The sequence below is a fragment of the Penaeus vannamei genome, chromosome 23 (genome assembly GCF_042767895.1).
Source record: "Penaeus vannamei isolate JL-2024 chromosome 23, ASM4276789v1, whole genome shotgun sequence".
Lineage (NCBI taxonomy): Eukaryota > Metazoa > Arthropoda > Malacostraca > Decapoda > Penaeidae > Penaeus > Penaeus vannamei.
In genome coordinates this window covers 29,065,683-29,078,182 of record NC_091571.1, presented here as the reverse complement: position 1 = coordinate 29,078,182, position 12,500 = coordinate 29,065,683, and the positions used below count along the sequence as shown (strand labels likewise).

At 37.6% G+C, this 12,500-nt stretch overlaps 2 protein-coding genes across 3 annotated transcripts in view; both read right to left on the bottom strand.

The window, feature by feature from the left end:
- LOC113827556 (mitochondrial carnitine/acylcarnitine carrier protein) overlaps positions 1–6,474 on the bottom strand; it is an 18,299-nt gene extending 11,825 nt beyond the window's left edge. Inside the window, exon 1 of one of the 2 annotated variants that reach the window (XM_027380446.2) lies at positions 6,298–6,474. In XM_027380446.2, coding sequence (XP_027236247.1) covers positions 6,298–6,387 — 90 coding nt within the window. In that variant the 5' untranslated portion in view covers positions 6,388–6,474. Of the gene's footprint in view, positions 1–1,487; positions 1,727–6,297 lie in introns of those variants that run through there. The other variant, XM_027380445.2, reaches the window with a different exon arrangement.
- A 2,720-nt stretch (positions 6,475–9,194) lies between these two features.
- LOC113827557 (insulin-like growth factor-binding protein complex acid labile subunit) overlaps positions 9,195–12,500 on the bottom strand; it is a 9,136-nt gene continuing 5,830 nt past the window's right edge. The window contains exons 4-5 of the mRNA XM_027380447.2: positions 10,752–12,194; positions 9,195–10,559 (exon numbers count right to left, since the gene is read on the bottom strand). Of these exons, the coding sequence (XP_027236248.2) occupies positions 9,828–10,559; positions 10,752–12,194 (2,175 nt within the window). The 3' untranslated portion in view covers positions 9,195–9,827. The remainder of the gene's footprint in view (positions 10,560–10,751; positions 12,195–12,500) is intronic.

The following is a 12,500-nucleotide window of genomic DNA, read 5'->3' as shown; positions in this document are numbered from 1 at the left end:
GTGTATGTGCTTGTGTACATGTGTGTGCTTGTGTACATGCGTGTGCTTGTGTACATGTGTATTCTTGCATGTGTGTACATACATGTGTATGCATGTATGTGTGTACATGCATGTGTATGCACATGTATGTACAGAGAGAGTGTGTATTTTTGTGTGTGTATGTGTATGTATGCATGTGTATGTGTATGTATGCGTGTATATGTGTATGTGTATGTGTATATGTGTGTGTGTGTGTGTGTGTGTGTGTGTGTGTGTGTGTGTGTGTGTGTGTGTGTGTGTATGTATGTGTGTATGTATGTATGTATGTATGTATGTATGTATGTATGTATGCATGCATATGTGTATGTGTATGTGTGTATGTGAGCGCGCGCGCCTGCGAGCGTGTATGTATGCGCGTGTCTGTGTGCGTGTGTCTGCCTGCAAATGTGTCTTGTATGATTCTCTCCTCTTATCTTAGTACATAAGCATGTGCGTGTGAGTGGGTGCCGTGCATTTGTGTGCACAGACCTCTGACACGATGAGAGTGACCGGGTTATGAACAGAGCCCTGGCGACGCTGACTTTCTCAAAACTTAAGAATTTGAACTTGATTCATTAAAAATACATTTGCAACCACAAAGTTTATATAATAAAGCATACACTTTCTAAAAGGTCACCTACATTTGCATATTGGAAAAAATACACATCTCATGTAAAATTTCTTTTGGTTTTCACGTTTCTTACAATTAACAGACATACACAACAGCAACAAACCTAGTCAGTAGTGCAGTTTATCATTTCACATGTACATATAGATAACGAAAGAGAAGACTGATAATCACTCCATCTACAAGATCTGGCGTGCCTACACTTTCAAGGTCCCGCCTAGGATCGGTAACCTCCAGACTTTGACCCCGGGAAGGTACTTTTCCGCGCCTACCTTTGACCTTGTATGGATTTCGCTCTTGTATGCATTTCGATTGTAATCATGTCTATACTCGAGAACTGTAAAATGACATAGTGTGACATGTCATACTTGTGTTCGACGCCCGAAACTATGCATACTAGATGCAATCAGCTGATTGAGGTGCCAATTGTTGATATAATGGTGTTGGCCCTAATACCAGTTTTTCTTATATGGTTAAATCATCATATATTACCTAGTTTCTTGAGTGTATGCGCATGCCTCCTACAATTCAATAAATGTTAAGAATTATGCTTTAAAATGTTATCTCATTCCCTCACATGTAAATATTTGTGCGTTTACACTCTCATCTGTTAACTACAAAAAAACTATCGATTACTGTCACTACACAAGCTGATTGTGCTGTCGTATCTTTTGACTGAAGACACTCTCGTAACAACCAAGTACAGAAATCATCTCTGCTGAAACAGATTCCGTACAGAAGCGGTAACTCCGAAAGACTTGTCGCGTCACATATAATTAGTAAAAACCTGAGAACAAATATGTTTCTGTTGCACGATAGAAAATCCACCCGAAGGGCCTACCTTAATCGTATCCAGTGGGTGACCCACCACAACCGTGCAAGCCCCTCCAAAGCCTCCCGCAATGAAGTCCTTTATAGCTGACGGTGGTTTCTCAGGCATGGTGACTTTGGATTAATGGAAATTTCGCTCCTTCACACAAAATAAGAAACTGCCTGTCTCTCTCCGCGCCAGCAGGCCCCTCTCAACCCAATGAACAACTGGACTACCTCGAGTCTTGACTGCCTGCCCCAGCATCACCCGCCCAAGCCAGGTGCCAGGTCGAGTATTATCGCTGCTTTGAATCATGTTCTTTTGGCCCAGTGACAAAGGCTCGTGACAAACCTTTCATACAAGCACGTGTCAAATATATTGTTAAACACGTTTGTTATCTTAGCAAGTGTTTAGGTGCCATGTTTTCTGCAACTGAGGTTTCAGTTAGCTCAAATAAACACATTTTAACGCCGCTTGCCGTTAGCGTTATCAGTAAAGATTTGGGGATAGAGAAAATTACAAGGCAAACTGCTGATGTCACTGATCTGTAATATTGTTTATTTTTTAACAATATTACAAAGACAAATGTCAGATACAAGATCGACTTATGTCCACCACACAGATAGTGAACATATGCCAGTATCTATTGGCTGTCTTTCACAATGAAATTTCAATGTCCATTTTTGCATCCTTGCTAGTTTTAACAAAAAAGAACATGAAGAAGAAGAATACCATTAACGGAAAGACCAGGGTGATCGCGGAGCAGGAAGCGAAATTGACCTTCAGGGCGGAATAGGCTGGGTAGTAACAAGGCACCGGTCCTTTAAGCACGTGAACCTCAGCCATAGGAATCTACCATTCGCCAAATCTACCTGTCGACAGGGCCTACGAACGTTGCCGCCGGGCGCTCTCGAGACGAGCCCACTCGACATTCTCGCTCAAGTCGCGGTCAGATGTGCACGCACCCGGCAACCGTCCGTCACAGGTATACGGTGAGTTTGGAGTATTGGTGTGTATTTTAAGATTTCATAGCATATTACATTTGGAATACGAGCTTTACACATTGTTAACAGCATCATGCTTAACGCATAAGCTTTTCAATATCTGAAAACGCAATCAGAAAACCGCAGTGCTTATTTCGATGGTGTACCAGTGCTGTAAATTTTCTAATTGACTATTTAAAGAGAAAAGATGCTTATTCATACAACTTATAAAGGCTAGAGAGATCAGGTGCAAGGTTAGTAGGACTTGCTTGGTCTGCGGCGATGTTTTGCTGGGTCAAAGTCGCCAGGTAAGTTGCGTGCTACTTCCTCATCCCGCAACAAGGTATCAATTTTCAAATCACCATATCAAAGGTTGGGAATAATGCCTGTGGATATTGCGACAGAGCATTAGTGATACCGAGCTGAAGTAATATGTGTGACCCACAATGTGATCACTATCTTATCATAGGCCTATCCCATGAGAGATTTTCGTGGGGAGCTTTCAAGTGTTCCATGTTCTACATGTGAAGACAATAATAGTAATGGTGTAAAAAACATGAAATAAGCCTATACATACCTTCATAAAACATATACAATTATAATACAAACTCATCTCTATTGCATTCATATATACTTACCACATAACGTACGCACATATATTAGCGCACAATCATACCCTCACTCCCCCTCCCTCTCTCTCTCCCGCTATAACCCTCAACTCCCCATTCTCTTACAACCCTCCCCCACCCACACTTCTCCCTCCCTCCCTCCCTCCCTCCCTTTCACGGTCGGATTTGCATGCGTAAACCTTCTAGGCAACCTCCATGTGGAGGCCCCATAACATAGGGGAAGCCATAATTGAAGACATCCATGAGAATAATTATAACTATTAATTAACTACATTAACTATGATGGTGGAAGCATGCTAGGCATTTAATGCATCCAGTGTTACCTGCTCAGGAACCAAGGTGCATTTCTGCACATATTTAATGTTTCATAGAAAAAAAAATCCCCTTAAGGATCCAAAATAATAGGAAAATTACTTAATTTTCTTCTTTAAGTCCTATCATTAAAAATGTGTACTGTTCAACAAATAATGAATTATTGTTTAAATATGAAAAATCTTTTCTTTGATAACATGGAATAATCAAAACATGGTTTTGTATCTACCACTGCATAATCTCTCTCTCTCTCTCTCTCTCTCTCTCTCTCACACACACACGCACACGCACACGCACACGCACACGCACACACACACACATAAAATGTAATTATTTTCTGTCATCAAGGAAAATTTAAGTATCAGATAATATAAATTTTTGTTTCAGTTAGAAATACACATTATTATAAATATACTTTTTGGTAGCTGTACACTGTTCAGTCTTTCTCTGAGGAGATATAGTCACTCTCAGAGGCCTTGGAGCAGTGTGTGCAAAATAATACAAACAGCTGTACAAAAGAAAAAAATTATGGCATCTAGATAAAAAAAATTGGTCACTTCATGTTGATGATGATAATAATACTGGGAGTAGCTATTTCCTTGAATACAGCATTTTTATTTCTCAAGTGTTCATCATGAACATAAATAAGATGGCAGTGCCCATTTCCCTCTATCTACGCACATTGGTGTCTTCAACTTATACCATTCTTTATATTCATATTTCTTTTCGTAGCAGTATATTACTAGTTTGCTGATTATCAAATACATCAAGATTCAAGAAATCTGATTTTTAAGTACCCATCTTCAATGAATTACAACATATACAAAATTTAAAATGATACAATTCTACTACATAACAATATCTCAGTCACCATATCAAACATTTGAAACATATTACTACTACTGATATTGAAAGTAAGTGGTGTGTGTGTATGCTTATATATATATATATATATATATATATATATATATATATATATATATATATATATATATATATATATATATATATGTATGTATATATATATATATATATATATATATATATATATATATCAAATATAATATAAATAATAAGGGAATATATCTGAACTGACCTCTGCAGATTCTAAATGGTAATGTATAACTATTAGATCTCAAACACCTTTTCTTCATTCAAAACAGTCATAAATCTCAGTTTCCATCTACTTCAAATGTAAAGAATGCCAATTCAATTGCTATTTGTCATCATTGAATTGATCTTCAAAATAAAGACTCACTCTCATTATTATTATCATTATTTATTATTATTATTTTTTTTTCTCTTTAAACCAAAACAAGATTTTGTATTTTTTATTGCTCCAACTGCAATAAGAATTTGCTTGTATATTACAAGTAAGCTACACAATTTTACCTTTAAACACTTATCAAATGCAATATCTCGTAAGCCTCTTGTGGTAAAATATAAATTTTAATCCTCAAAACAAAACAAAAAAACATACATATAAATCGTAGTTAATGTAAATAAAAATCACATCTGCTTAGCAGTACTAAATCATTAATTACTTCGTGTAGATATCAATATGATCACTGAACTATGTATAAGATTTAACAGGGCTGTAGAAAGAAAGAAAACTACAAAATTCCCATAAAGTTCTCCTCAACAATTTATGCTCTTAAAAAAATAAGATAATATTAATGGTCCTCTTTTTTATGAATTCCATAAGTGTCCATGCATATGCAGATGATTTATTATAAGATACTATTAAAAAAAATAATAATAATAAAAAAAAAATAATAATAATAAATAAAAAAAAAATAAAGCTAATCATCAGCAATTCAGGTATTGTCTTGGGACAGGTCTAATGTGATTTTTTTAATGACACAAGATATACAAATCTGATAAAAATCAATAATTCTCACATCTACAACATTTAAGCACTTTTTGCCATTAAACACTACCACCATTTTTTAAATTTATGGCAGATATTTTTATACCATAACGTTGTAAAAGTTTTGGGATAATTACTACCAACTCTGTAATTTATTGTTTTTATTCTTCTTTTTCAATGGGATAAATGCCATGAATACATCTAAACAATTGCCACTGTCCTATCTATTGGCACTCTAACAATGGCCAACAATTCTCCATCATATGTATTTTAGCTAGACAGATCTTGTCCACACTCTTGGTGGTTTATTTTCTTAAGGAACCAATTCAGGCTCAGTCTTGTTAAAATGTCAGGTAGAAGTCTATTGGCCTTTGCCTAAGCATGAAGCCTAGAGGTGACGGCACCATTTTTAGGCTAGACTTGAGATTGTTGGCATGCCATATTACAGCAATTTTCATTTAGTATTTGAAGAAAATGCCAATGTAATTACGAGAAAAATCATTTCATTAAGTCCCTGTAGCTATGTTAGTAATATTTACCATTAATATAAAGTACCTACAAAAGTTATCTGATAAGCATAAGCGCGTTGGTATGCCTTTTCTATGTATATCTGATAAGTCAACATTAGACAGCAATTTTGCACAAAATATAGGTACTGAAATATATCAAACAATCTTGCAAGAAATATGAGGATGAGCCTCCTACACCCCCAAAAACCTGCTTTACATAAAAAAAAGGAATGTACACATACTTATTATAAACATTTACACAGATAAAATATCAAGAATATGAACAGAGTGCCACTTCAGTCTTCAGGCACTACCCTAAAGAACTGATTATCCCACCCTTTTCAAACACAATATCTTATCTGGGATTCAAGGGTGTTCCCGTTTATAAAAGAAAGAAAATATGATGTAATGAAACAACACTAATTCCTCACAGAAAATACAACAGAAAAGAAAAGATCATTTCCCCCAATGACCCGGTCATGGCCAGTCTTAAAAGGCGAGGCCGATACAATACCTTAAAAAGAACTGAATATATACCTTAATTGTATCTAAAGGATGTCCGGCAGTAACAAGACACATTCCACCGAAGCCCCCAGCGAGGAAATCTTTAGCTGGGCTAACAGGCATCTTGGAAATTTAATGAAAAATCTAATCGTCTCCCAGCGAACTTGAACCTCAAAACCCCACCGTCGCCGACTCGCGTTGTTGCCAGGCTGGTGGAGGTACCTTCGGTTGTGCCAACCTATGGGGTATATTTCTATGGACGATATAGATTCTCTTTCAAGGTTTATTTTTGGTCCGGTTTCATTGTTCTTTCATCTTGAGATATATAATCACACGGTGTTCTCCGTTGACAAAAATTATGGAACATCAATTTCGAAATTAAGAATGTATTTGGACAACGTTTGAGTTGGCAACATCTGGGACAGCTGATCGCCTCCCCCGGAGGAGCTTGACGACAATGGACGACCTACATTTCCCGGAACGACCATTAATCTATTTTTTTTTCTAAATTTTGTTCCTGACATTACATTCGCACTACATCATTTCCCCATTAAACAGTTGTAATATTCTGCAGAAAGACGTTTTGCCATTTTGAGTAATGTGTTTGTCTGAAAGATCAACGTTTCATAAATGTATAAGCTTAGGAAGATATTTTCTCATCTTGGTAATAAATCTCAATTTGAATAAAATAAATAATGAAAGTTCTTTATTTTTCAATGTCAATACTTTAGTATGATCTGATTAATAACAATATAGTTTCCATGTACTTTTAGGAGTGGAATGTATAAAGACAAAGTACTTTCTTATTAATGAAAAAAATGTACCTGAAAACCTGGGTTAAAGCATACAATACCAAGGAAAGTTCAAACTGAAATGAATCTCCGTTAAGGTATGAGTATCTAGTGAAAGTGGAATAGATGTTCCTTTTTCATTATTAATGTTGCCCGCGTTATCTTAGTTATTATCATTCAATTATATTTGATATTTTTACATTTTTTGTTATACTTGTAATTTTTGTTATCGTCATGGTCTCCGATAATATCATTACTGTCATTATCGTTCTATTATCGGTTTTATGATTATTATTGTCATTATCATTACTATTACTATTACTATCATCATTATTATTATCATGATCATTATCGTGATCAGGATCAGAATCATTATATATATTATCATTATTGTTATTATTATTATTATTATTATTATTATTATTATTATTATTATTATTATCATTAATATTATAGTTATTGTTGTTGTTCTTGTTGTTATCATTAGTATTGTCGTTGTTATTATTATTGTATTGTCGTTATTATTAGTCAATTTTATCATTATTATTATTATCGAAATAGCAATAATGTTGTGATAATAATGATAATTATTATTATTATGATCATTATCACCATTATTAATCATTAATATCATAATTACTAGTATTGCTATTATTATTATTACTGTTATCAATATTATTACCATCATAATTGTTATTATTACTATCATTATAACTATTAATATGACTATCATCATTATAATTATTGGTAACATTACCATTATGATTTTTATTATTATTGTTGTTATCATTATAATCATCATCGTCATCATCATCAGCATCACCTGTTAAGGAAAAAGAGGGTAACTGAAATTACCGATGAGCACCACCACTGGCTTACGCTTACAACAGCTGGGCTAAATATTTCCCTAGCAATATGTCCATCGCACTTTAAAACATTGTAACTTTAAAATCTTCTACATACAGGTCTCTCTATTGGCTCAACAGATAATTAAAAAGTCTTGAGTATTATATGCATCATGCACCTCTGATCAAGGAAAAAAAGGCATGTTTGCCTGACAGGCCCGAAACTAAGACTGAAAGAAGTAACATTCAATTCCAAGAGGCAATCAATTCAGTAGGTATGGTCTTAAAAAGAGGTTCTCAAAGTGGGGATACCGACCAACGGAGGGAGTCGCGAAATAAGTTTGAGGTGTCACTAGATCTTGCAGCCCCTCTCCCTCATTTTTCTCCTGTTAACCGTCCTGACGCGTACAGTGCTTGCTCCTTGCTCGTTAATGCATCATAAAGTTACTATGCATGCTTTCTTATGTATGTGCATGGGTTTTAGTGATTGTCAGAAATACTTTGTTGCCGGGGAAGTCGGCCGTGGATCTATCGGAGTAATTTGCAGCCAAAAGGTTTGAGAATCCTTGGTACTAACCTAAAAGTAATTTGGATAAGGGCAAATCTTGCGTTACAGATAAAACGTAAAACGATCAAAAGAGGTGATACCAGATTTAATTTTAGTTATGCATTGTTCGGACGTTATGTAAAGTATCTCGTCTTTAGAAAAAATAAAGTTCAATGTGATAAGTGAAAGGGCGACCTTAATAACTAGCAATAAAATGCTGATATGTATATGTTTTAACCTGATAAAGGGTTTTTTTATGTTTCATGTTTCTATTTTTATTTTATTTATTTATTTTTTTTACAGGGATTTCTCGTAATAAATAATTGGACATACCGTTTTTTCTTCTGCATTGCACTTGACTACCTCTGGCATGGCGGTTACGTTTCGGGTAGCGTCGGTTAGTCAGTTTGTTCGTTGGTTAGCAGTATAACCAAAAAGTTATGGACAGATTTTTATGATTTTTTTTCCAGAGGTGTGTCTTAGCCCAACTTAGATTTTAGTGGTGATCCGAATCATGATCTAGGTCCATGAATTTTGTAAAGAATCCATTAGCATTGCGAGATAAGGAAACACGGACGTCACCAGTGTACTTGAGAAAGAGTCGAGTTTAAAGTAACTCATCAGGTATGAATATTAAATTGCGTCAGTGACTCTATTGCCTTGACAGAGGTATGCGCCCTCTGATTGCTTCTAGTTTTCTAGAGCAACCAAAGGTAGATATTAAAGTGGGGTAAAAATTATCACTAAATAAATCTACTTTTTATTTCACTTACAGTATTTACACTTGTTTCTTTGTTTGTAATGCTTCATTCAGAAATGTAATGCGTCAACACAAGTGATACTTCCATTCACGTTGTATGTGTGTGTTTATGTGTATGTTTGTGTGTGTGTACATCCAATGTTTGTAATGTAAAGCCGACATACATACCTAGACACAGACACATCGTAAACATATATATCGTAAGTCTATTCAAATTTGCAGCAGATACTCCTTTTTCTCTCTCTCTCTCTCTGCAAGTGATTGATATGTGTTTTAGAATTTTAGATGATTTTAGATGCTTTAGGCATACAGCTATTCATACTAGTCACAACACCTATAAACTATGGCCTATGGTTTGTACATTATATATTACCTACTTTAAGTACTCCGTAAGTGGAAATACTAGCCTGTTTATGGTCTAACCTATAAAAACATGAATTTTTAGAAATTATTTTCACGATGGCCCATTCAGTACTCAAACTGATTTGCTTACTTAATTCTAACCTCGTTATTTTACGACATTTGTTACTTGCTTCGTAAAATTAAGAAATCTCCATAATCTACGGCTTGATTCCTATTCATATTTAAAAGTGCGACTAAAATAAGACCGGTTTTGCTAACTAAAGCATTCTGTTCGAGTCTCTCTCCTGCATCATGCGATGAAGCTCTTGCTGTTTTAGGAATTCCTCCATTTCATCCCTTTTTCTTTGGCGTTCTAACTCCATATCGGCTGCCATCTTCTCTTTCATTTTTTGTTTTTCTAAGGCCAGTTGCAATTTAAGTTGTTGTTTCTCCATAAGTTTGATTTCTGCTGCTTTTCGCCTTTCCTCTTCCATTTGCCTTTTCATTTCTTCTTTCTGTCGACGGTAGTCATGTCCATTGTTGACTGTAACGATGCTGATTAATTCAATGGTGCCACTTGCCTCGTCTCTCTGTGGCATCTCAGCTGATTCGTCTTCTGTCGACAGTGGGGCGAACGTGTCTTCGGGCATCTCTGCTTCTGCGATTTCTAGGAGATCTTTCACTTCGCGAGGGGCAGAAGCGAAGGCGGTCAAGGGCAACCAGTTAGGCTCTTCTTCTTCAAGTATTTCTTCCTCATTTTCTTCTTCTTCTTCCTCCTCAGGGAGCTCAGCAGTTATCTTTCTGTGTTTGGGCCGAGGGTCCCACAAATGCTTAGGGCACTTCAGGCGCTTATGGGTAACTTGGAAGATGTCGTTGTGCCGGAACTGCGAAGGCGTGTTGCATAGAGGAGCTACTCTGTTATCATACCGCAGACGGACTGGCCTCTCGTTGGTACACACTGTGCCCAGCTTCTCATTCCAGCGACAAACCATGTTGTGACGACGACGGACCTGTTGAAATTTTGAAAGTTTAGAATTAATAATGTGATAAGCCTACATCAGTAATAAACTTCCAGATGGTAACTAGCGAAAATGACAGTGGAGAGAAATGGGGGAATATAAATATATATACACATCCTATACCGGAAACAACACACTGAGAGTAATATGCTAAGAGTTTAAATAGAAAAGACGATTCCTTACTTTATTTGTTAAAACAGGTCGCAGCTGCATCAGGTCACACGTGCAGTGCCATGGATTCTCGTGCAGTTGTATCAACTTTACCGGAGTAGGAACAAAGATGCCCAGAGGAAGGGTGGTGAGGTTGTTATGATGAAGATACAGCTCACGAAGGCTTGACAGATGGTCAAATGTTCCAGGTGATATTTCATCGAGACCGTTGTGACTAAGGTCCAGATACTGTAGGTTCTTAAGACCAAAGAAAGCATCGAGAGAAAGCTTTTTCAGATGACAATGGCTAAGTGTTAATGTCTCAAGATTGGGTGTGGCTGTAAAGGCATCGAAGTCGATGTAGGTGACATGGCCGTGGATAGTCAAGTCCTTCAGGGTGGGCATTCCCTCCAGCATTGCTCGACTGAGTGAGAGAAGAGTTGTATTTTCTATAACAAGGGTAGTCAGTGAGTCGAGTTCCCTGAAGGTGTCGGTGTGTAGTTCGGCCGACACGTCTCTCGAGCCGATGAAAAGCTGTTCAGTTCCATTGACGTTGGAGAACGTGAAGGGGAAAATATGCGTCAGTGGATTGTCGATCATGCGAATGGTCGCTATGCTGGGAAGGCCTGGGAAACTCGCTGGCCCGAGTCTGTCCAGCTTGTTGCTGTCGAGGTCCAGGGTGAGAAGATTATCGAGGCCAGCCAGACTCTCACCTTCAAGGGCGAGGATGTTGTTGTGGGCGAGGGACAGGTGGCGCAGCTTTGGCGTCGGCGTAAACATGGCAGGCGGCAAAATTTTGATGTGATTATGCTCGAGGGTGAGCGTATGGAGGTTGGAAAGTCCCGTCAGTAGTTCGGGACCAACTCGGTCCAGCTTAGCATGAGCAACGCGCAGATACTTCAGCTCTGACTGCGCAGCGAATGGAGCCAAGACTGCCTCCGACTCAGCCTTAAACACCTCATACGGCACGATGCTTTCTTCTCCGCCATCAAGAGGGACGAACAAGATCTCTTCACCCGATTCAGGTGGCGAGGATGAGACCGGAGAGCTGGCCTTCAGTTCTGGTGGAAGATTGAGGTCTGGCACCTGGTCAGTCATCGAAAGGAAATCAGGAAGAGGGACATCCAGAAGCGTGGACGTAGCCAGTGGACGAGTCTGGCGCCTGGGACGCCCTCCCTCCATGGCAGCCACCAGCCTCACGAACTGCAGGTCCAGCAGCTGGAGTTGATTGAGTGACATCAAAGCATCTTCTGACATCGCCAGGGTAAGATTCTGCTGATCCTCTTCGATCCGGGCGGCCTTCTTCTTGTGGTTCACCATCTCCAGAACACGATTAGACATGTAACCAGAGACTTGTCTGGCACGCCGCACAGCATAGCCTTGTAGGTGGAGGGCGCGCAGATTGGAAAGGGAGGATAGGTGCTCTGCTTCCAGCACCACCAGATTACTGCCAGCTGCTTGTAATACACTCAGCACCTGTAAATCATTGTATAGATTTAATCAGATTTAATACACATTTGGCCTTCTTGTTCAGAATAAGATTGGGAACATTAACATTTCATTCTAGAAAAGAAAATCAAAAGAAAAAAAAGATGGGATAAGTATATACCCACGAAAAAAAAACGAATATAGGAAACCCCTGTGTATGGTATTCATCGATTACAAGACATTTGCCTCTGTATAAATACCATCAGTATTAGAAGTTATTCGAAGACAGGGAGTAGATGGGGTATATTGTAAAATATCGGAAGATGTATACGAAGATGGGACAACAACCATGAA